Source organism: Pseudoliparis swirei, chromosome 8, assembly GCF_029220125.1.
Source record: "Pseudoliparis swirei isolate HS2019 ecotype Mariana Trench chromosome 8, NWPU_hadal_v1, whole genome shotgun sequence".
NCBI lineage: Eukaryota > Metazoa > Chordata > Actinopteri > Perciformes > Liparidae > Pseudoliparis > Pseudoliparis swirei.
Window position 1 is genome coordinate 12,337,687 of NC_079395.1, and position 25,696 is coordinate 12,363,382.

General features: G+C 40.2%; 1 protein-coding gene across 1 annotated transcript in view; it reads right to left on the bottom strand.

The window, feature by feature from the left end:
* The window catches only part of clstn2a (calsyntenin 2a), a 145,894-nt gene that overhangs the window by 44,759 nt on the left and 75,439 nt on the right, over positions 1 to 25,696 (bottom strand). Inside the window, exon 2 of the mRNA XM_056420941.1 lies at positions 24,508 to 24,630. Coding sequence (XP_056276916.1) covers positions 24,508 to 24,630 — 123 coding nt within the window. The remainder of the gene's footprint in view (positions 1 to 24,507; positions 24,631 to 25,696) is intronic.

Consider the following 25,696-nt stretch of genomic DNA (forward strand, 5'->3'; position numbering starts at 1 on the left):
AAAATTCCTTTTTCTGGATTACATTTTAGAGGAAAACGTAACAAAGTCATGGAGAGGAGGAAGGATGGAGAGAGCAAACGAAGAGCATGGAGCGAGAGACGAGGAGAACGAATATGATGTGCCAATGTATATGTAAATAGAAATGAAAGAAATTTCAGATGGATTCCAACTGTCAGCAAATGTGCACGCACACACATGCACACTTTCTTTGCTGCCACTTAGTTTGCTTCTCACCAGCCCCAACGAGAGGGAACAGTAGAATGTCACCCTGTTGTCGGTTATGGATGAAGGGAAGTCTAATCTTTTGGCTTATACGTCACAAGGGAAAGGGGTCGCTTCTCAAAGAAAGCATCGGAGATGCTTGCTTTGCGGAGTTGGCCCGTTGGATTGGCAGATTGAGAGCAAAGTGGAAGAGTCAGTAACAAATATTTGATAATAACATTACTCTAAAATGGTATTCCATAGAAAGCTTGAGCGGCAGAAACTAGATCGACAGAACATTTCAAGCAGTCAGGGAACATGTATAAATTGACAACATAATGGAAAAGGACAAGATGAAAGCTGCTAATGAGAAAATGAGACTCCACAACTAACACATTGTCACACAGAGCCAGAACTAATTGATCTATTATTACCAGAAGAAACAGTAGTTGACAGAACATTTTATTTGTAACTTAAAAATATATTTTATTTGTTGGATTGAACAATTGCTTACACTTAATTGTTTAATATGCATGACTATTGGGGTGGAAATAATGTTATGTCAGATATAGTGCAAGTGCATATTTTTCTGAAGGCCATATGTATATATATTTTGATATGCCATTTGGTATACTTTAATTAGTATCACTTGATTTGTGTGATTACTTTAACGTTATGTGCGCATGTTGTGTGTTTGTAATTTGAGTTAACTGCACAAAATTATTGCATGAATCCAAAAAGTGTCAAACAAAACCAAACTGATAATAAAATCAATAACGTCACAGCTTTAGGATAAATAAATAAAAAGATTGAGGACTTCTCCAAGGATTGTTGTTCCCAACATATAATGCATCAGATGCATTTTTCTAAAAAACATTATGCAAACACATTGTTGGTTGTGGTGGCATGTGTAAATAAAGATCTGTACAATATTTTTCATAGCATTTAATTACATTTAAACAACTTGAAAAACTAACCAGAAGAAACCAACATTCTGCATGTAAATAATTTGATAACAAATATAAAACCAACCTTGTCATCACTAAAGTGTTTTTTTTCCCAGTTTTTGATTATGGAAATAAAAAAACTACAACACAAAGAATAGGCTCAAATGAAATATGAATAGAAACATAAAACCTAGGTTTAGAAGATGAACGCCAATTTTAAGTGACTTCACAACTCAGCGAGAAAATCCCAGTTGTTTTAAGACATTAACGAGAGCTCTGCTCAACTAAAGCTCCTCAGTTCACGAGATGCACAATCTAATACTTTGTTCAGATTATTCTTCAGAGCTGTTCTACTGATCTCTCGGTGCAAAACAGCCCACACTATATCTAGACCAACATGCTCATTATAATGCAACAAGACCAAGTTTACAGTATAAAAAGACAAACTGGGGTCACGACCTTTGATTTAAATCGCTGTCTTCATCTGGAGGATTTGGGCGATTCACTCCATGATGCCCGGAAAACAATTGTGTAAAATAGACAGTGCTGCTTAATTCCTTTGGTTTAAAGTGAAAGGTGAAATTGTGCCTCATCAGTATGAAAATGAAAGAATGTGTCATGCTGTCCAATAATGTGACCCACGGGTAACATGAGTGGGAAGAAACACCTTGAACAAGGAATAACACCTTGAATTTATATCTGGAGTAAAGAGCAAATACTTCAGTAATTAGTGCGCTAACACAGTCGACCTCTTCAGCTTTGTAGCAGTTACCATGCGACGTATCACCTGCACCGAGATGTTGATTCTGTGACCTGCACAACAACATTTAAGAAAGGAATTCTTGATAGTACAGAAATCCTCCAGTGAGCCCTCTTTCTCAGTCAAACCTCAACAGAGAAAGAGGAAATTCAATCATGTGGATTCGTCTTCTGAATCAAATACTGTCGTCCATCTGTTGTGTCTGTGCCCATATGTCTGTTTGTGTAGAGCAGCGATTCCAAAAGTGTCCACTGGTGGACCGCGAAGGTACTGCAGGTGGGCCGCGAGAGGTCATTTACAATAAATAAATAAAATGTTTTTAATTTTCAATTTTGAAAAGTTTGAAATTAATATAAAAATATTTATGATTTAAATTACGTGTTATCCTTTTATCTGACCTATTTTTGATCAGTGATGCGTCTTGTATCTCGTCAATAGCGGGAAATCTTAGTTGACACAATAAGCTACCTCAATATTGGTGAGGAAAATTGTACAATGGAGCGGTGGCTAGTAGGTGGGAAAAGAAAAGCTGATGAATCAAACGCAACAAGCGAGTCCTCAGATAATGAATCCCTGAAAACTAAGAAAAAGGTTCGTAGAAAGTACTCAACGGAGTAGCCTACCTATCACTGGGATGTACCAGTTTAGGACCAGAAGACAATCCCTTGCCCGTCTGTGTGCTATGCTCGGAGGTGCTAGCAAACGAGGCACTGAAACCATGCAAGCTGCGCCGCCATCTAGAAACCAAACATGGCCAATATTCATCCAAGCCGCGATTTTTTGTTGAAAACAAGCTAAAAGAGTATATGAGCCGTAAGAAAACCATTGAATCCACATGTGTCACTGGCAGTGAAAACGCTAAGGCAATTGAGGTGTCCTACCGAGGAGCAAAGCTGATAGCAAAAACCGGGAAGCCACACACCATTGGGGAGGATTTGATTTTACCTGCTGCCAAAGAGATGGTTGGAGTCATGATTGGTGAGAAAGCAGCGAAACAACTAAATTTGATTTCTTTGTCTGATAACACAGTAAAGCGCCGTATTGATGATATGGCTGAAGATGTGTTGAAGCAGCTCGTGAGCAGAATACGACAAGCCGTTTCTATGCTGCAGTGGGCCGCAGAAGATTTTCAGATTTCAAATTGGGCCGCGGCATTCTTGAGTTTGGGAACCGCTGGTGTAGAGCATTAGACATAAGAGCTTCAGTATCAAGATTTGACCTTATACATGTGTGTGTGTGTGTGTGAGGGAAACTGTAAGACCTTGATTAAAGTGGGTTTCTAAGCAGACAGAGTATCAGGCGGTTTAAGCCCTGATTCCTTAACTCTCTTGCTCTCAATACTCAGATCACACTCAGCCGTGTTCCCCTTGTTTAATTACATGTAATCACTGCATCACACTTCATCTCACACAGATACACCCAAAACCACACATGCACACACATTATACATTATTATTGAGTGCATACGACCAACTATACATACACTCTGTCATATTCATTGATTGTGTTGCTACTGTGTTTTAATTTGTGTATAATGATTCCTTCTGTACACATGGCATATATTGCACGTGCCCATCCTCAAGAGGGATCCTCCTCTGTTGCTCTCCTGAAGGTTTCTTCCCTTTTTTCCCGTGAAAGGGTTGTTTGGGAGTTTTTCCTGATCCGATGTGAGGCTCTGGGACAGGGATGTCTATGTGTACAGATTGTAAAACACTCTGAGGCAAATGTGTAATTTGTGAGAATGGGCTATACAAATAAACTGAATTGAAAAAAACTGAATACACCAATGAAAAACATATACTGAACATTATGCACATTAACTCCACAAATACACACAATGGATAACAATGAGGGCTTCATTACAGTGTTTCAGATTGTATTTACATGGTATATTGCTTTGTTTTTGCTGTGTTTTGTTATGGTAAGAGTTAAAAACCCCAATTCTATATATCAAGTCACCAGCAGTATATTGAAAATATTAAGATTCTCTTCAATTAGTCTTTTTAAAAACGTATGTTTTGTATATATAGTGTGGCATCACAAGGGGACAGGTAGTGGAGGGGCACGACATTCCCACTCATGAGCAGCGGCCACTCCACAAAATGGCCGCCGTTGCCGACGCTCCATCTCCCAGACTGCCTCATCAGTCACCCAGCTGCAGGTGCTTAAGGCACCTAATGGAGAGGGGAGAGCACCTGGAGAGGAGGAGCTGGACAAGCAGGATGGGGAAGGACATCTATGAGGAGGGAAACAATAAAGAGGACGATGAAGAGGAGGGCCTCGTAACCTGGACTTTGCTGTGTTACTTTTTTGTGTGGACTTTTTTACATTTTTAATTTAAAGGAATTACCTGAGTTGCCCGTGGCATGGAAAAATAAACCTTCCCCTTCATTTGAACCTTCTGATTGTGCCTGTTGTTCAGCTGTCTTGCACTGCCCCGACAGCCGGTGACACGACAATGTATTCCAAAATATATAAGGAAATTTGCAGTCCAAAATGTCGCCAGATCGTTTGTGTTTTTCCGGTTTCATCTTTTGTGCATTGTATTGTAGACGTAAGAGATTTCCAACTCGAAGCTTTAAATACCGCAGTGGCATGTGGCGCACATGGCTGAGCAAACAGCGGTGTGTGTTTGCTCTGGAGCTTCAGTCACTCCAGCTGTACCCGCTAACTCCTCAGAAGAAAGACAATTTAGACATGAGAGAGAACTTTCTATAGCTTCAGAACTTTCTCCAGACTGACTAAATACGTTTGCGTTGTCATGACAGCCTCACACTGCACTAACATGGACTTTATGTTCAGGCTCCTGCTGTTCCATGAACACCGAGTCACCAGTTTTATGAGATATGATTGTTTGGTATTGTTGGTATGAGTCTCATGCGATGCGATGCAATACTTACATATCAGAGACCGTATGTTTTTATTTTAGACATCTAAAAAAATTGTTCTTTATATTGTAAAGGTTAACCTAATAACAGTCTAACTGTAATCACATGTATTCATCCTTTTTGCAGTCAGAAATACACTACCGTTCAAAAGTTTGGGATCACTTAGAAATGACTTTATTTTTCAAAGAAAAGCACTGTTTTTTCAATAAAGATAACATTAAATTAATCAGAAATACACTCTCTACATTGTTAATGTGGTAAATGACTATTCTAGGTGGAAGTGTTTGGTTTCTAATGAAATATCTCCAGAGGTGTATAGAGGCCCTTTTACAGCAACTATCACTCCAGTGTTCTAATGGTACATTGTGTTTGCTAATCGCCTTAGAAGACTAATGTCTGATTAGAAAACCCGTGCAATTATGTTAGCACAGCTGAAAACTGTTATGCTGGTGATATAAGCTATACAACTGGCCTTCCTTTGAGCTTGAAGTTTGTAGAACAAAATTAATATTTAAAATATTAATCATTATTTCTAACCTTGTCAATGTCTTGACTATATTTTATATTCATTTGATAAATAAAAGTGTGATTTTTCATGAAAGACACAAAATTGTCTGGGTGATCCCAAACTTTTGAACGGTAGTGTAATGTCAACCTATTTTTTTTATTTATTGTTTAATGCTTTGGCTGTCTTGGTTATCTCACCTTCTCATCTTGATTCCATAGAGATCTAAATAAACACTTGTCTGTGCATTGTTATTTCAGTGCAATGCAATTTGAGTATAAATGTGTTTCCCAAAGCTCAGCATGAGTGAAAAGGCTGGTCCTTGAAAATGGAGGTAAAATATGCAATTATTTATGGCCTGGCAATATGTATTAATCAGTAGTGTGAGAATTATAAAAGAATATATTATTTATATAATAATATTTATTTAAATTAATGTAGTCTTTTGATTGTATGCATTGTACCATAGATGATTATGACATAATTGTAATGTCTATTCAATTGTTATCTAGGTACTGTATAGAAACAAAATTATCATTGAAGAATCTAAATTTATATTTTTGAGATTGTTTATTTATTGATTTGTTATTTCAAGGTTAAGGGTGCGCTTTGTTCTACTTTTCTAGTTTAAAACAATTATGTAAGTGTGATATGTGATTTTGAGTTTTAAGAGTAAAAATAAAATATATATATGACATATTTTGTGTGTGCATGAATAAGTCAATTTGCTAAAACCTAAATTGTTTGGAGTTATTATGCATAGCACATCTACTTTATACTGAATTAGCTTGATGAGGAAATGATGAGGACACGAGGGGGACACGACGAGGACACGACGAGGACACGACGAGGATACGACGAGGACACGACGAGGACACTTAGCGGCAGGCAGTTACCTCGAGGATATGTTTTCCTCTATAGATTCCTTTTTTACTTACATGTTTTAATACATCTACACTCAAAGCTTAACTCCACTACTCATTACCAGAGACATTTCTGAAAAAGAAACGCATTGCCAGAAGCAAAGTTAATTGATTAGAAAAGTCATGACTTAAGAATTAGAGGTCAACATTGGAGAAAAAACATATGTCTCCAACTCATTCAATGGCAACACATGCATACCTGATTTAATGAATAAATCAGGTATGGCCTTTAGACATCATTTAAATACTACAGTTTTTCAGAATCATGTTACAACTTATATATCTCCTGAAAGGCTTTTCAATGACCTTGGTCAAACATCTATTTAGACACCTCACTTTCCTCCAGAAATGGCCTCAATTAAAAGTTAAACTGTAAAGAAATACAAATCTCAATTAATTTAACAAAAGTCTGTTGGCAGACCGAAATACAACAGGCTGGTTTTCACACAACGCGTGTGTGTGTGTGTGTGTGTGTGTGTGTGTGTGTGTGTGTGTGTGTGTGTGTGTGTGTGTGTGTGTGTGTGTGTTTGTGTGCGTGTGTCTGTGTGCACGGGTCCATGCATGTGTTGACCGGTGCAGTCGCAGCAGGCTCACAGTCAGTTAAAGAGAGACATGCGGGAGCAATTCATCACAGGCTCACTGGGCTCCTTCAGAAAGCCGGCCACTTCCTAATTGCATCGGGGAGATTGTCGCACTATCCACTTGACCTCAGGGTGACAAATGAAACCGCTCACACAGTCAGGAGGCCAATGCACACACACTCACACAACCGCACACACACACACACACACACACTTTTCTACTTTCACCAAAACGCTGACGAATTTGAGGAGAATTCAATATCGCAGACAAAACACATTCATTCTGCGGGGGGGCTTTTGTGGTCGGCAATACAATTAGTGTTAATTGCAGCCTCTGAAATTATGGGATAGAATACATAAACTGTGGCTGTCAGTGTTGACTGTTAATTGAACTGTTGTGAACATGCAGTTGTGTGACTTAAATGCTGAAGGGAAAAACTCTGAAAAGCTTTCTGGCAGTGTTCACAAGCGAGTGTTTTGGGTGACTGAAGTCAGAACAATGGACCGTTTAATAAAAGACCACTTGGGACTGAACGAGTGTCGGGTCGAGTGTCATAACTGATAAATAACTCGCCCTCCAGAGAAAATATGTAAACAGAAAATGCCGGCAGAGAGTTGTTGAACAAGTTAAGTGGAAAATTGTACAAATTGTGTGTGTGTGGTGGCAGAGTCCATCAAACGAGGGACCACAAAGCTTAGTTATTCACTTCGGCTGTTCACAGACTGAAGTCATCTGAGCTACGGGACAAGAGCCCTCAACCAAATGGAAAAAGAGCACCCGAGGAATTGGAGGACACTGGCATGTCCGACAGAAGAGGTCAAAGAGACACAAAGGAGTGGATTAAAAGGTGAGATGATAGGAGAAGGTGCAGGAGATAAAAGAGAAAGGAAAAAGAGGCGCTAACTAGTGTGTGTGATAACTTATGCAGGTATAAATACCACCATCAACCTCCTGAGTATGTCAGAGTGCTTCCCCCTCCTCTTCCTCTTCTTCTCATGTGCCTTGTTATTTCCTCTCTAGCGTATTTCAAAGCGGTAAGCAATTATCCAGCTCTTAACATCAACACTGTTTTACCCATCTTTACCCCCCGACACATCTCAAGCTCTTTCTCACCTTCCTCCCTACCTCCTCTGTTCCACAGGCACCTGCTGTTTGCCTCAGAACAACCCTTTTCATCTACTTTCAGTGGACGAATAACAACGTTCGGATAACATTTCATGAGAAGTAAGACCAACAATACGCCCGATTTAGGTCCAGCTTGTTGCATGGAGCAATGTTTGTAGTTTTCAATTTCAAAATGCCATAGGAGACAGGAAAAAAAACTCATAACGCATAACATGTTACTTTAACCATTCTCTGAGGTCAATCCGCTGTCCTGGACAACCTTTTCATACCTATCGTAATCTGTTCATTATGTTTTCAACAGAGTCTCTCCTCTCCTCTCCTCTCCTTTCATCTCCTCTCCTCTCCTCTCCTTTAATCTCCTCTCCTCTCCTTTCATCTCCTCTCCTCTCCTCTCCTTTCATCTCATCTCATCTCCTCTTCTCTTCTCTCATCTCCTCTCCTCTCCTAAGTGACATTCAAAAAAGTGTGATTCTTTTCTTTCTACATTGTGCACACCCCTCTGTTGCTGGCACGGCTGGTTGTGAGATAATCACAGACTGCCAGGTACAGCGGGGAGTCTGCATAAGCCTCTGAGCTGTAAATGTCAATGTCTCTGAGTTTGACCTCTGTCAGCTCACCTGCTCAATAAGAAAAGAAGGATATGGCCCACTGGTTTATAGAAGAAACATACACACACTCAAATTCTCAAGCACATGCTTCGCTGCACACAAACACACGTACACTCAAACACGGGCCAAAGCAGGGACGGCGTAAGAGGAAATCTTTATCGAGAAACTACATATTAAAAATATCTATGTTTTGTTCCCTGCTTCAAAAATGTCAGCAGGGCTCGAGTTCAAGGCAAAGCACCGAAGACCCACTTGTATTGGCTGACAGCCAGGAGTATATAGCTGACATTATAATAGTCAGATACACTCATGCCAATTCTGTTTGCATCTGCAGCTCTTTCCAATATCCAATTATCTTGAATGGGTGGCATTTAGTATTGCTGATTTTAAAAGGATTCAGTATTAATATATGTGTTTATTAATAGGAATGTACTCCCTCTGCAGAAAGCTACAGCTATAGTTCAAAGTTGACAGTGTTGAAGTGCCTTGATGGCTCAATGGTTACACATGGCACATAAGAGCAGAGGCTCTGATTTGATTCTAGCACCTTTGCTTCAGTCATCCAGCTCTCTCTCCCCTTATTTCAAAGTCTGCCACTTCACTGTCAACTGTCAAATAAAAGCCAATAAATGATTTTATTTTTTCATTTGTCTCTAAATAGATTGACATGACATGAGTATACTGCGTTACTTCTGTGGTGTTGACACTAGCTGACACTAGTAACTGAACAGTAAGAGTATTTATAATTAAAACGGACTTAACTGAACTAAATTAACTATAGACATAATTGTGCCTGCATTTCAAGGGCATGTGTAACTGCATCTTAAATTAAGGCAGAGACAACAGACCTCAGTTCCTACATTAATTAAAAAAGTTCTTACTTTAACCTCAACCACAAAAGTCCACCCTAAGCTCCAGCTATACATATTAAACTATCAGCTTATTAACTGGTATTAAAAAACATTATATGTTACAGGGCTCCACAGAAATCTAATCATGGACCCACATTTCCCATTAAAGAGATCAGGACTACATTTACAATTTAAAAAACAAAACAGAGTGTGGTTTTATAATAAGTTGTGACCGATATGCACACTGCATATAAATATACAGTCCATTTATAAACTAATCTAACTCGTCGTCTCATACAACAATAGGTCCTGTACTGTATCTTCCTTCATGGCTGTTGCCTCAGCCCTCAGTGATACGGTAAGAACGAGCATCGCTCCTCTTGAAATCAGTGAACAGACGGAACCAATTAATACTCAACAGAAATACACTCTTTTTTTCTCTTTTGTATCACACTCTTTTTCTCCTTTTCTCTCTCACATGACCCTGTTTCTCTTTAGTTAAACTTTATAATTAAAGCTTTACAGCAAACAGAGGGACATCAGGAGGTATTTGAGGACCCCAGGAGACCTCGCTTATTAAAACAACATAACTGAACCGTCACTCAGGTGGACCAGCAGCGGTGTGCGCTGTGGGGTGAGAAGACCGAGGCAGGTACATCAGGTACATTTAGAGAAAACATCTTGAGAGGATGTAATGAGCAGTGTAATTTTGATATGCTGTGGAGGTTGGGATAACCTAATCTGTCATCTTTCATCAATCTCTGTCTGCTAGTTATGATTGTCATAACAGACGACGGGCAAGAGCTCATGCAAGCAACGCTGTCATGTTTGATCATTGTTCACCTCTTCAGCTGAGAGAGAATTCATTTATAAAGTTTACTGACCATGAGTCACATTGTGAATCTGGAAAAGAACGGGCAGTTTGTCTGCATACCAATGCATTTCAGTCCTGGTGCACATTAAGAAGTCACGTTTACTTAGTCTTAGTGTATACTGTGACAGCAACATTCACAAGGTAGGACAGGAACATTAAACATTTATGTTAAATAAAACAAACTGTCTACACAAAGCAGCCGAGTGGTACTGATGATCTTGGACTGAGACTGGGAAAGGTGCCAATACTGAGCATCAATGATTTGCAATCCTATTTACTTTCTATTTTTTGAAGTATTGAACCCCAAACGGCTCTGAGGAACACCTCATGTTTACAGTCACATAAAAAAAAGTAAATTGTGAATAATGCCATTTTAACAGTTAAAGAATGATGCAAGACACGTCTGTTTCCCCATTTCTGAATGTTGCTCTGCCGCACCAGAGTCTGCCGCCACACAATAACTCGCCGTATGGACTGTGAGCTGATGAAATCCTCACCTCGTAGCGACAGCTGTGATAAAGTGAAATGACACAAAAAGGTCAACAAAAGGTCTTAGAAGGGCAGGAGGAGGTTGGTATTAGACCGTGTTTGTTCGTTTGTGCCGTGGGAGGTAGAGAATCATAGACGAGGGAGTTTTCCTTTGTCCCTCTTCTCACAGCGTTTTCATTTTCACTTTATTCTCACTTACTCTCTCACAATTAGCTGAGGCTAAGAGATCCTCAGGGATGTAACGCTACAATGAAAACCAATGACAGAATACTAATAACACATCTGTAAATGATTTCAGAAGCTGCAGGGCTTTAGAGCTCAAGGTGCCATGCTTCACATATCATGGCTATGCGTATAGATCATGAGCAGATGAGCACTAGATGAAGTGAACTAAATCTTTATTTATCTACTTTTATTTAACGACCAACAAAGCCTCTCAAAGTATTATATTTTAATACCTGTTGCTCCGTCGCCCGACTGGAGGCAAAACACTCTCAGGGCATTTGATCCGTATTCACTATAATTATCAATGTTGCCAGAATCCTTAAGAATCCCGGAATATTCTCTTCCCTTCACATTTCTGTACAATAGCCGTTGACGTCGGAGACAAAGAGCTTTAAAACTTCAAACCAGTTCAGTGTTCAAAATACTTAACAGACATGTTCATACAATATATCTGTATTGTGAAAAGTAATTTCCTGCTACAGTGGACTGCCTGGAGTCATTTGCAGCTAGTGCCGAGCCAGGGTAGCGGCTGTGAGTATACGTTAGCTAGAACTCTGACTTAGTTCTGTTCAACACTTGACTGATGGCCCTCGCTGCCCTCATCCATTACTCTGTCACTCGTTTGGAATTGCCTTTCACAAGTTCTGGCACTTCTGGAAAAGTGAGCGTTGGCTTTTTTTTGGTCTGGATGGCTGAAAGAAGGCAGGCGTCGTAGACGCACAAAACCCCTTTTTAATCGCTGTCAGATCCTGTAGGACCCCTTCTGAGGTGCGCTCGCTCGGCACTGTAATTGGTATTCAAAGATGTGATTAAAACACACTGAGCAAGGCAGGAAGAGTGGTAAAAAGAAATGCAGTGGCACGCTGCAGCAATATAACTAGAGAAGACACTTAACTGATGTTGTTAGAGAGAAATAAATAACAAATGTATATTTACAATATTCTGGATTTTGTGTAGAGTTTTTCTTCAGTCCATGTGTGGGTTTAGCGTCTAAATACAGTATACCTAAATATGCTTTTAGCATGCATGTATACTGCCTGTAATATTGACTTAATTCCCTTCACGCTGCTTCAAGGGCAGTCTCTCGCCCTCCAAGCTGTCCCTGTGTGTGAGCCGGGTGACATGACAGCTCATTCCTAGACACTATTAATGACGGCGCTCCCCTTTTCCAGCACTGACTATCATCTATCACCCAGAGCCAGACCGGCCATCAATCTTCTACTAAATTACAACCTGCTGCATAAGACATAAAATAGGATAATGGGCTGAAAATTAGCCAATTACAAACATTACACTGCTATAATTGACCCTGGAGACCCATGTCCAGGAGTACACACTCTGCCTTAAGGTTTGTTTGTGTGTGTGTGTGTGTGTGTGTGTGTGTGTGTGTGTGTGTGTGTGTGTGTGTGTGTGTGTGTGTGTGTGTGTGTGTGTTTGTGTTTCAGGCACTTAATTAGGAGGAGATTGGACCATGAGGATGAAATCTAATTTATTGGACAGCAGCAATCTAACAGTTGACCGACAGTAAACTGGGAGCATTTTGGAAAGGTGAATAGCTGAGCGTAGAAAAATAGATTAAAAAAGTAAATGATGGCAGCTGGAAAAGATAATGTTTTGGGGCAGAAAAAAGTAACTAAAACAGGGGTAAAGGTGGAAAAATAAGTAACATAACAAGTTGCTGAAACGATTAAAAAAAAGATTATGCCAAAAGGCATCAATGCCATCAAGGCAGAATAAAGATTAATTAGTTGTTTTTTTAGTTGCTTTTTCAATATAAAAAATACACTTACCAGTCGCCAAGAGGGGCTGACAGTACATTAAGGGAGAAGCACATGATGCACGGAGTATTTCTCAGTATACAGAACATAGACCGGAATAAATGGAAATGCATATCACACATAACATAATCAACAGAAAATGTCCCTAAATCTTCACAAATTTAAACAGTTACACATAGAGTACCATAGCTTAAAAGTATACACAGAAAAATCATTCCATTGAGCCATATTTTAAGGGGAGGAAGATTTGCAATCCCTCGAAATAACCCACCATCACAACCATGCCAAACATGAGGGTTAGTCGACTCTCATATGGAAGTTGGAAGCCGTATTCAAAACAGACCAGTCCAGCACAATTCCCATCAGGGTGGACCCACTGTACCATGGAATAGCTCCTCCCACACCTCGTACAGGTGGGGGAGTGACCAGAAGAGGTGAGTTAAAGTCTCCTCCTCCAACTCATATTCATCACATTTAGGGTAAAGTGAGGGGTAGGATTTGTTCAGCTTGACTCTGGATGTATTCTTGCCAGCTCTGTAATCCACCAGTTATAGCCGATACTGAAGGCTTTTTCCTCACTTCTCACAGGAGGCAGCCTATATCTGCATCCTCTCTGTTTCTATTTGGAGTGATGTTACGCACCGCCATTCCACAACACACAGCAGATCCGCTGGTGGAACACAGCTCCATGAAAGAGGCCAGATCAATTCAAACGTCTTTGTCCTCTAATAATTCCCTCAGGATCGTCCGTTGCTGGTCGTCCGCCCCCAGCGGCTCCATCCAAAACACTGGTTAAATGAGGGGAACGGCGGTGTGCGTCATCTTCTTTCTAATGAGTCTGGCCTGGAGCTCTGCATCATTAATTACAACACAGGTGAGACGTGTGGCTGTGATGAGCCACATGCTGGCATGGAGATTGTTCAGGTTAAATTGTATGGAGGTTTTCTCAGAAACAAAAGAGTGTTTCTTTTGAATTCATAGTGGATCATTACCAGGATCACCTTTATGTAACAATATAAAGATTAAAGAGGCAACTATTTTGCTCCAACTGTCTGTGTTTTTCCCTGCAGTTTAATGCATTTGATGTAATATGAATATTAATAGCTAAAAAGAATATTAAGAAACAGACCAAACCACTTCGTCTCATGTGTTTATTAGTGCATATTTATTCTTATTTGATCTCTCTCTCTCTCTCTCTCTCTCTCTCTAAACTCAAGGTCTCTCAGACTGAAGCATCATTGAACAAAAAGGCTGTTCATCTCTTTCACCTTGACAGAACATTTTTTAATCTGGTCTCTGACGTTGTGTCTGAACTAAAATAGTTTATCATTTGAAAAGTATTTTTTCCGGCGAGAAGACGAATCTTATCTTAAAAGAGTCCATTTGCATGCGTTTTTTGAGCTTGAAAATAAATTTGTTTATACAAGAATAAAATAAACCGCCCCTATTAATATTTAAGTGCATTGAACATGCAAAAATGCAAAAAAAATTACATCAATGAGTCTCCTGGGCTTTTAATGAAATGCCAGCTAGCGTCATCCACGAGTGATGGCTTAAGAGAAACTCAAGGTACATCAACACAATATAGACTCTCGTTGAACTAAGTAAAATACATACAACACAAAATTCTAACATACATTTTATACTAAGGAAATCTAAATTGTTTCATTCAATAACTGACTGAGTTTTATTGCTTTAATATATCAAGTAAGGGCTTTCTGTTTTCAAACCATGGCCCGTTAATTGCTACTGTAGTAGACATTTGTAAACACAATCTTAGTGAGATTTACATATATTGTACAGAGGGCAGCGAGTATAAATTGTTACTGAAGGATTACTTGGAAGGCAAAAAAAAAAAAGCCATCAAGATCTTCACTAAACTTCTGTCCGGGAGCGCTGACCTGGATGACACTGATAGGAGATATGAAGTTGAAAGTGTAGAGTAGAGGATATAACATTGATAGAAATGGAAAGGATGGGACAACTACAGAGGTCTGAGTCAGGAACAATGAAAGAGAGATGGGGTGGAGTTTGGGATCCTCGATTATGGAGGACAAAGTTAGTCTGTGTGACTCTGATGTCATACACAGGTCCAAAAGACAGATTAATTTATTTTATGCTCATATGAACAAGGCAAATGGAACGAGGCAGATACGCAAATTGCTGTCTAATTGTCCTGTCAGGATGCTGAGGCCCTGTCGAGCCACTGTCAGAGAGAGAGAGGGAGCGAGAGAGAGAGAGAGATAGAGAGAGAGGACACAGAGAATTGCTGGATTAGTTTCAGCTGCCACTCACTGCACAATTCATTAAGTAAATTCAGCTCACATGAGGATCATGGGTCAGTGAGTAATATCCTTGAAGAGCAGGTTCTTTCAGCGGTCATTTTGAGTAAAAAGAGAGGTAGCCTGTCTCATCAGCGCTCGAGCTGATGCCTTCTGTCGGTCTCCCACAACTAAAAACACAGACGTGTAGCCGGTAATCAAGTTAATTCATTGGCTTTCCTCCTCTGCAGATGGCACAGATTTGAATGCAGAGGAGGTGGCAAGAAACTAAACTTAAAACAAAGTATAAAAACTGTAGAAAATCTGTGTACAAAAGAGCTAATTCAAAATGAGGTAAATCGTTACTTTTTAATAAAATAGTAATAAAAGGAGTTCAGTGGGTGTTTTATCAACACAGTTACTAACACGGCTAGATAGAGCTAGCAGAGTTATTGTCAGACATGTAGACAGTACATCATACCATAGGTTATTTCATTTAGTTGACCTTTAGTGAGTTTTCTGTCTGTTGACTATTAGCTGAGCCTTTTTCTCACAAATGTTTTGCTTCGCCTGTCAAGCTTTCTGATCTTGCACGGTATATATAAATCTGAAGTGAAAACTGTGACATAGCGCTCAAGATTATTAGTAATTTAGTAGGCACATTCATTTAAAAGATGTGAAATCTGTCATATGCAAGCTGCCCTAGAACATATACTTAATAAGGAGCATCAGTTGGAAAATGTGATTTTGTGTATAAAAATAATACCTTTTCATTTAATAAACACGTTGCCACAGACAGTCGACCATGTTTTCAGGGGATTCACTATCATCTTATAGACAACAAACACACATAAATACAAACAAACTAAGTGTTCGCTCATTACGAGAGAATGCACACACCGAGAAAGAAAGAGCCTTCGAGAAATTTAGAATCATCACATGATGCCAATAAATGAGAAACTGATCCAGTGCAGAATAGAAAGAGGGGGTAATAGGGTAATAAGGGACGGGACTGGGTCTTCTACTAAATCAATCAGAGGCTAAAAGGTTGTTTGATGCGGTGAGCAACTTGACAATGCATTGATGACAGAGCTCCAGTGGAGCATTACTGGACACGTAATTACTCTGACCGTCCTGTATGGATCCAATTAGCTCACCTCCACAACAGAGAGGCATGGAGATTCCCATCAAAGAAAGGACTTTCCTCGTTTGTCAGTCTGCTCCAGAAAATAATACAGAGTCTTTAGGGTATTTCTTCGGGAACTGGAAATTAGGCTAGTTTGTTATTTCACATTTTTTGTGCCATTTATTCCAGACAATGAAACCTCATTACCTGAACTTTAGTTTGACTGAAACAAGATAAGGATGCAATCAGTCTCCGTTGAGAGCAGCTCAACTCAATAATGCAGAATACAAGATGACATATCAGCAATATTGAATCATGGCATACACTCCATCCGTCTTAAGCCCCACATTGAATACAAAGGAATACAACCGTAATAACCCTGTGAGAGACTAATATTAAAGATGGGTTCTCAAGGGGATTGAGCCAGTGTAATCCGTTACAGCTTCTTGACCACTGACGGCCCCAAGGAGAATCAAACTAATGTCAACATTCATAGAGGCAGCATACCTGCAAATAACACAAGCTCATATAAAAAACATACACACAACACCTGCAGGTCAAGTGGCCACGAGACCACACACCTTTCGCAACATGATGTAACTACTATCTATAACATGAACACACATTTAACAAACCTTGTTATTGTGTATTCGTTCTCATGGTTCATATCTCAAGGCAGATAATTAGATACATATCCAGATATAATGGTCAACAATAAAAGAAATGTGCACAGATGAGATTCAAATCTGAATAAATAATGTCCTGCTCTCTATCTTTTTTTTGATCTTTCTCCCCTTTTTCTAACATTTTATGTCTCTCTTTATATATTCTCATTATGCTCTTTATGTCCTGCCCTCCCACTGTTCCTGTGCAGATGAAACATATTTTGTTTAAGTGGCAAAGATCATTGATGAAGAACAGTTTCCTCCCTTCATTATATTCACTTCTGAGGTAAATCTGCTGTACTTTGACATTTGATTATTAAAAATGAAATAATTTAACGGAATTAACATTTGGAAAGTAAAACGGGGAGATATGCACCACGAGAACAGACCCTGCAGAGAGAAAGACTGGCACAGTCACAATCATGGGGGGCAGACATGCAGATCAGACACACAGGTGAAGGCAGAGTCAATACAAATGTGACCAGCAGGATATCTTTCTGGTGTGTAATGAGAGGATGTCATTGAATCATGTACGTGACTGGGTGAAGAAGTTCAAATGAGCATCGGCCTTGAAGAAGGATGAAGAGAGAGACAGTGAGGGAGAGGGGGACACCAGAAGAAGAAGGATGAGACGATTGAGGGAGAAAGAAAAAGGGGAATGTATCTGTCCTGCTGGGAGAAAACACGAGAGATGGGTGAGGAGGCGTAGTGCTGGACCTCGTGTCCTAAGGCAAGGAGGAGATATCAATACACAGACTCTGACACTGAGAGTCAGTCTCCTGCTCTCACAGAAATAAAGGGATGGGAACACAGTGTCAGGAGAAAAGGCTTGTACTGACAGAACTGTACTGAAACTACAAAAACAAGTGGACCGGTGCCTGGGTCTGGCAGGAGTTTGTGTCCATGCTCTGGCATTGTAGATATAACATACACACACAAACATCGCAAAAGCATGCAGGATAAGAAATAAAGAAATGGACACTTTTATTGATCCCACAGCGGGGAAATTCTTCTCTTGACCCATCCTTCGTTATTAAGGAGCAATGGGCTGCAGTGAAGCACCCGGGGAGCAACCGGGGTTCAGTGTCTTGCTCAAGGGCACTTCAACATGCAACTAATGGGCAGAGCGGGGATGGAACCGGGTACATGAGGTAACGGGACGACCACACTCCCCTATGAGCTTCAGCCGACCCAATAGGTATATTATAGATTAATGTAGTGTTATTCCAATGTGAGTAAAATAAATTGACAAATCAAGTATTAGTGGCGTATTATAGTACTCACCATATCAAATATAAACTGGCACAACTTTGGTTATACAATAGTAATAATGGGTTTATGTAAAAGCCCAAGTTACCATATCGTATTATCTTTATATAATTAGGTTACAAATGGTGCACTCATAACAACATAATAATGACTGGTTAAAGCAATCATATTTTATTGAACCAGTTGGGGGCAGCGTGACAAACTTTAATCACAATATTGATATATTATCAATTTAAAAGTTTTTGTGGCAAACTTATTTGCATACCTATTGACACATCTAGCAGAAACAGTTTGAGAAGAGTTTCTGGCTACCCAATAAATGCAAGCCCAATTATTCCCTTTTTTGTAGCTGCTTTGGTCTCAACCAACTTCTGAGAGACACATCTGGTTCTCCAGCTACTAAACACGTTGTCTGTGACAATGTTAAGTTTACTGTGGCTAAGAAGGTCGAGCTGGACATCCTTCAATCACAAGATCAGCGGTTTGATTTCCGGATCCTTCAATCTAGGTCTATGTGTCCTTGAACAAGACACTTAACCCTAAATTGTTCGCCATCAGTGTATGAATGAGTATCATTGGGTGAATGAGATGTAGTGTTAAAGTGTTTTGAGTGGTCCTAGCACTAGAAAGGCGCTGTACAAGTACAAATCCATTTGACCATTTACTGTTTTTGTTTTACTGTCCATCGTGTCACACAAAGCTTCAATGACTCATTATAGACATGTTTCTGCCTTTTGGCAGAAAACAGAAACAAGGAGCTGAAAGATGCAAAAAAGCTGTGTTGAGCTGAGGGGAAGTGCAGATCCGTTGATGTGCTCATCACAATGCAGGTCTGCTAGTGTCAGTTGCAGCGAGACATCCTGTTTGCACGTTGGTGTCATGCCTCTCAAGAGGATACAGAACGTTGATGCTCTGCCACCGTTTCATGTTGCAACATGCCTCACTATTACCTAACGACTGAGCACCCACTGCAGAAATGTACCAGCCACACAAAGGCGAAGAGGAAAGGGAGAAAGAAAGAGAGAGGCAGGCAAACTGATATGTTCCTCTTCACCTGAGGGCAGACTGAGACGGACCTGCATGGTGTGATAAGGCTGTCCCTTCAATACTCTCACTTATCCTTTGATGATCCATCCCCGTCTATATCTGTCTCACTCTATCTCACACACGCAGCAGGTCCATATATCCTGCTTTCAAACTGTGTTTCTCTCTTTCATCCCTCATTCTAAAAATGTTTGTCTTTTTGGTTTCTACAGTTTATGTCCTGTCTTTCTTTTTAGATTGTAATAATATGCCTGTTGTTCCTGTACAGATGAAACATATGTTGGGCTGCTATTGTCACAGTAGCATTGTTTCTGGAGAAAGACAACACTAAGCAAAAGAGCATGATGTAACGCCCTGTTCCGTCTCCTCTGTCTCCTTGATTGGTTAATTCCCTTCACCTGCCCTCAGCCACTCCTGTCTCCCTGATTGTCTCATGCCGTACACCTGTGTTTTCCCCCCTGCATATTGTGCCAGTCTCTCCCTTGTCTGCTGTCGGTTCGGTGTCTTTATCTCAGTCTCATGCTCAGGCTTTGTTCGCATGGTGATTCCTTGTGTTTTTTGTAGTTGCTTTCAAGCCAGAGTTTTTATGTTTTACCGTTTTCCGAAGTAAAGAGTGCAGCCTGTCTCTCTGCCCATGAGCCTCATCCTGTGATACATTAGGAAATGATGACAACTTGTCTATCTACCAACCAGTTTAAATGATGTATGGAGAAAGTTACACGTTCCTGTTTGTCTTCATTGCACCAACTGCCATAACATAATTTGATTGTTCCTGACAAAACAGCAGCAATATTAAAAGTTTAACTTCCAATTATTCAACCATCCTTGATTGTGACTCATAAACAAGTCAGGTGTTGGAAATAATGCATCGCACATAATTCAAATACCCTTCTTACCACAGGCTTTGAACTGATGTTAATAAGTCATATGTTTTCCATATCATACTACAAGCAAGAGCTGGAATAATAGAATAAAATGTGTCTATTTGTTCTTTGTTTTTCTCAGAACAAGAACTGGCAGGAAGATTCAAGAAACTTTCTAAAATAATGGAAACTATTGAATTATTTTGTAATATATGTGAGCATATTCAAACCTGCAGCCAAAGTTTGACAGAGGCCACATCATGCCTCTCACTTTTGATAACTGCAACCACATCGATCAAACAAATGTTCTTAAGTCACACCCCTAACACTGCAGTGATTGTGTATTGGGCAGGGCTGAGCTGTGGCTGAACATACGAGAGACATTGACTAAGGACTGTGTAACTGGACTGATGGTGAACTTTATAAGACAGCTACTGTCGATAAGAAATGCATTAGTTCCTATCAGTGGCTGAAAATGACGAAAATGTAAATGATCGAGAAAGAGTAAAACAAAGTAGCATCAAAGCATCCAGGCCCATGTTCAAGAACATTCAAGAGACTAATTTTAGACAGTTAAAAATACATTCAATTGCAAACCAGTGTATAGGCACACACAACATAAACCAACCAATGGAAATAATCTAACTGTCTTTTCCCTTTTTACTCAGCTATCCATTCTCCCTTTCCTTACATTTGTTCAACTACCTTTGTTCCTTTACCCTGTGTGGGGTCTGCAGAGGGAGCAATGTACCACAGCACTTTATTCTGGTACCATGATGAATGGGGAGAATCTGTCTGTTGAGTGTGGCCTCGAGATAACGAATAAGCAAATGAAACTGCCTTCCTTCCTGCCTCGCAGCACCCTTGAGACCACTGCCACCATTCCTCATGCTAATTTGATTGAGAACGCTCGATCAGCACATACTCCTCGACCCACACACCTTTGCTCCAAGGGAGGTGTTGAAGGGGAGTGCAGAGGATAAAGGGTGACATCATGGCATGCGGTCATAATAACAATTTATCTCCAGGATGCATGTCTCAGCGTATCGTGTTCAAGTTAGACCCTCTGTGGGTAGTTTCCATCAAAGTGATTGGTGGTACCGCAGGAGAGGGCAAGACAGAATGAGAGACAGCAAGCTAAATAAAAAAAGAATATGTAAGTAAAAAGGTGAGGTGGGGTAAGAAGTGAAGGGCCAAAGGGTGGGAGAGGGAATAAATGATGACCGAAAGAAAAAGTACAATGGAGGAGAAAATAGACAAGTACTTAACAATCCTGGTCCATGTTCCCAAACTGCAATTAATGTGGAGCCAGAAGGACAGCCTACTCTTTTCTGCAGTAAAACAAAACCAGGATTAATGAGAGTGTCTCTAATGCATAAGTGACTGCCTTTGTATGGGCTCGCTGGGAGCAAAGTGTCGAGACAGAGAATAGAACAAAGGATTGTTGGGTTGAGAAAGAAAGAATGTGGCATTAGGTGGAGAGAAACACAAAAACGGAGGCACAGATTGAGCTAAAGATCTGAGGAGGTGGTTGTGTGTATGAGGGAGAGCTGCAGCAGTAGACGATTGTAAAGCCAGATCCATTGGGACAGAGCTGCTCTTTTGATGGCCATTTTTTTCAGTCTCCTTGGTAGCGATTGTATGGGTTTCCTTCGTTAGACCACATGCAATAAAAAAAAGGAGAGACATTTCCCCTGTCCAGTCAGTACACAGCGCTGCTTTTGGCGCTCTGGCCATATTTCACCCGGTTTGACCTTCTCGATTCAACAAACCAAGTGTTAATCATTGAGAAAAACAATCAAGATGAATCGCCTCCTTTGTCTGGCTGCTCGATGCAATGTCATTAAACCTTCACTGTGTCGTGAATTTGGTTGCTAGGGAAAGCTTTGTACTGTAAATTACTGTAAGTCAGTAGTGCTTGATTATAAAAGAACAATGTCAGTGAGGTATATCTTCAGCATCTCCCCTTTTGAGATGACTAAAAGATTAAGCAGATTTTACATAATACAGTCTCATTTGTTGTTGTTTTGGATAAGTAAATCATCCTAGACCGCCCCAAAAGATCATTGAATCTTCATATACACTGCATCTACATATGTGGAATCATTTGCATTAAACTGTACAGTAGATGCTCAATACAGGGTTCTGCAAGGCCCTCTGCTGAAAAGAAGGACAAAAACAAACAAAAGGCTTTTTCTCCTCAAGGTCAGCCAGCCGCTTCTACCCATTATTTACAGAACAGCTAACGCGTAACATTGAAAAACACTACATTCTAAGTGTGGCATTAGAACAAAAACACACACACACGAAAAAAGCAACACATAAGGAGAAAAAAAGCTGAGTATCAGTTTTGCATGGTTGTCAGCGCTGGGATTAATAGGAGCCGTTTCGCCATAATGAGCTGTTAAGCGTTAGCTGCCAAAAAAGCCTCTTCCCTTGCCTTTGAGTCTCTGAATACGTCGTCCAATTATAATAGCTCTCTCTGTCTCTCTGCCTCTCTGCTTCCTGGTTCTGTCAGCTGTACCTGCGTGATGGCTGTCTGATTCCAGCTTGTGTTAGACAACGTAATCAGCACCCGAAACAGTCATCTGGAGATGATGTTTCACGTTTTACTGGTATGATTAAACGTGTAGCTACTCCGTGACTCAACCAGACAACTTTCAGTCACTACGCTCCCAGCACCTGGTTAATGGGAACCAAATATGAGAAGCAAGACAAAGTTTAAAAAACAAACAAGTGCTGGAGTTACTTTTCATGGATTTGTCAGGTATCAGTACTGACCCACTCGGCTGAAGAAATACATTGTCAAAGCTACAGTGAGTTCTCAGGAACTAAACTGTCAGTGAATGCAGCACATCTAATAATCTGATACTAACATTAAATACTGCTAAAGTGGACATCCTCCTTCCAAGGCTCCTGTGTTTGCTATGTACGGCATTAGATTAATAATGTCTTATTAATTGATGAAATCAGAACATTAATACATTAATGGTACTAATATGAATGGTTCTGTGGCTAGGACCAAAGCAAGTGTGACATCATAGAAATGATACTCAGACTGGATTACAGACAACGAAAACGTTGTCTTGCTTCTTGTGTGGTTTATCTTTTTTGAAAATAAAACTGTGCTTTGTAACTCTTTAATGTCGTAGAAAGCTCCACATTGTCAGATTACGATTAGGGTAGGAAATGAATATTGTCATCAGGAAAAGCTGATATAGAAGCTGGAATATATTCTTCCACTCTTGAGGGCAATCTGTGAGTCTGGTTAAACGGGGCAATTCAGCAGCAAGAAAAAGGATGACACGTGAATTCAATTATCAGCAGCCGTGAATAGAACGATCGCTGTCAGGGGGAGTGAGGAAGATGTATCGAAACTCAACACCAGGTTTTAAAAATAAATGTATTTTCATAAACCTCTGTCATTTTTCCTCTCCAACTCAAATCCCCTGCTATTGAACTTAACCCTTGTGTTGCCTTCGGGTCATTTTGACCCGATTCAATATTTAACCCTCCTGTCGCCTTCGGGTCAATTTGACCCGATTCAATGTTTAATGTCGGTGTTCTTTCGGGAGTCAACAAACAAACATAAAGTACCTCACACTTAAACTTGGAAAACAATATTAATTCTAATAATTTTCTGGAGATTTTAATAGCTGGGGTCATATTAACCTCAAGGGTAAAATATGTTAGTAAATATAAAGGTAACAGGAGGGTTAAACATTGAATCGGGTCATATTGACCCGAAGGCGACAGGAGGGTGAAACATTGAATCGGGTCAAATTGACCCGAAGGCAACACAAGGGTTAAGATAGCAGGGTATGACGTATGAAGAGGTTCATAATAATATTAATGGACACTTTTATTAATCCCACAGTGGGGAAATTCTTCTCTTCATTTGACCCGTCCTTAGTTATTAAGGAGCAGTGGGCTGCAGTGAAGCACCCGGGGATCAGCTGGGGTTCAGTGTCTTGCTCAAGGACACTTCAACATACAACTAGCGGGGAGATCTACATCATCCCCATGAGCTACAACCGACCAAAGGTAAACGACAAAAGATATAATAATATATATATGCTGGTGGAGCAAATAATCTGTAGACAGTACAGCATATTAATTTACAGTGAACACAAACACACTGATTCCCAATCCACTATAGGAAAAAAGTGTGACGCCAATACTTAGTTAGTAACAAGCCCTGTGTCTTGTGACTTTTTAAGCAATTATATACAGGGATGCACTCTTGAAATAAGATTGAAAACCATTTGTTTTACACTGTGATGGGTGATAAATGGAATTCAGTCTCCATGAGTACAGAGAACTGTCGGATCATCTGGTTTGTGTCGTGTGCTGTGAAGCTGTCACAGTTTCCTGCACACACGACTGAAGAAGCATCCTTGTCTTCGCTCCACTGTGTTTGTAGGACAACGTGCATATGTTGAGAGTTGTGTGTGTGTTATACTTTCTAAATGTGGGTGGAGACAGTGCATCGGATGTTTCTTTGTGTATGTTTGTTTTCCTACCAGCGTAGGGGACCGGGGCGTCCTTGTCGAGGGCGACCAGCGGAGGGTCCAGCAGCACCGTGTCCATGTTCTCTGTGATCACACCGTGGTAAGATGTTTCTATCCATGGCTTGTGCTTGTTGACTGTGGAAGAGAAGGAGAAGCATATTTCACTTCACAGCATGATTGGAGTGATTGTTACTCTCATTTACATGCTTTGTTGTTTCAAACCGTGTCTTACATGTGCTGAGTCACCTCAAGAGGACGGAGGATGACGAAACAGAAGGCAAGGAACACTTTTTGAAACCTTGTTGTGATCATACCCGGGGTTAGTGATTGATCTCTTGGGTCTTTAGACATGGCACAAACACGAATGGAAGTCAGAGGGTCAACACTGGATAACAAATATATTGATTTTGTTGAATAGCTTTAAATCTATGACAGTCTTGCTTACAATGATGTGGCTGTCGGTTGTACTTTGGTAGAGAACACAAATTCCTCAGTTTTAGAAAAGGTAAGAGAAGCCAAATATTAGTATTCCCACCCCCTTTTCCCCTTTTTGCCTCCAGTTTGTAGAAACAGTTTTCACTCCTTGTCTACCTCTCTGTTGGCCTGGGGAGGTTGAAGACAGCTATGTGTCCCCTTACCAATGTTTACACTGTCAACTGTGGTCAATGGATATTGTTACTCCATGAACCAAGGTCAAGGGCTGAAACAGGTCTTTATAGCAAAGCTTTACTTTCTAATAAAAGACAATCTTTAAAGTCAACCTTCTTATATCTATAAACATTTATTTCGAGTGAGTAATCTGTATTGAGAACTAAAGAACCCACATCCAAATCCATGTGTTAAGCTTTGTGTTCATGACCCGTCCGTCATCCAGCGCCATCATCCATTTCTATAGAGCACTTTCATTGTTTCTTTTTCTTTCATTCTCTTTCTCTCCGTTTTTCTGTCTCTATGATAGTGTTGGACTACATTGGGAATTCAACCACCTTGCCACGGATGTGATTGAAAGGAGGATGAGCAGAAAATTAACAAAGATCGCCATCACACAGTCTCACTGTAAATTAAACGTCCTCCCTCTTTCCTAGCAGCAGAGAACAGTGTACAATCCCCAACAACAACCATATGTGCAGGAACACATTTTTATACACACATATGCACACACACACACATGCACACAGACACACACACACACACACATATG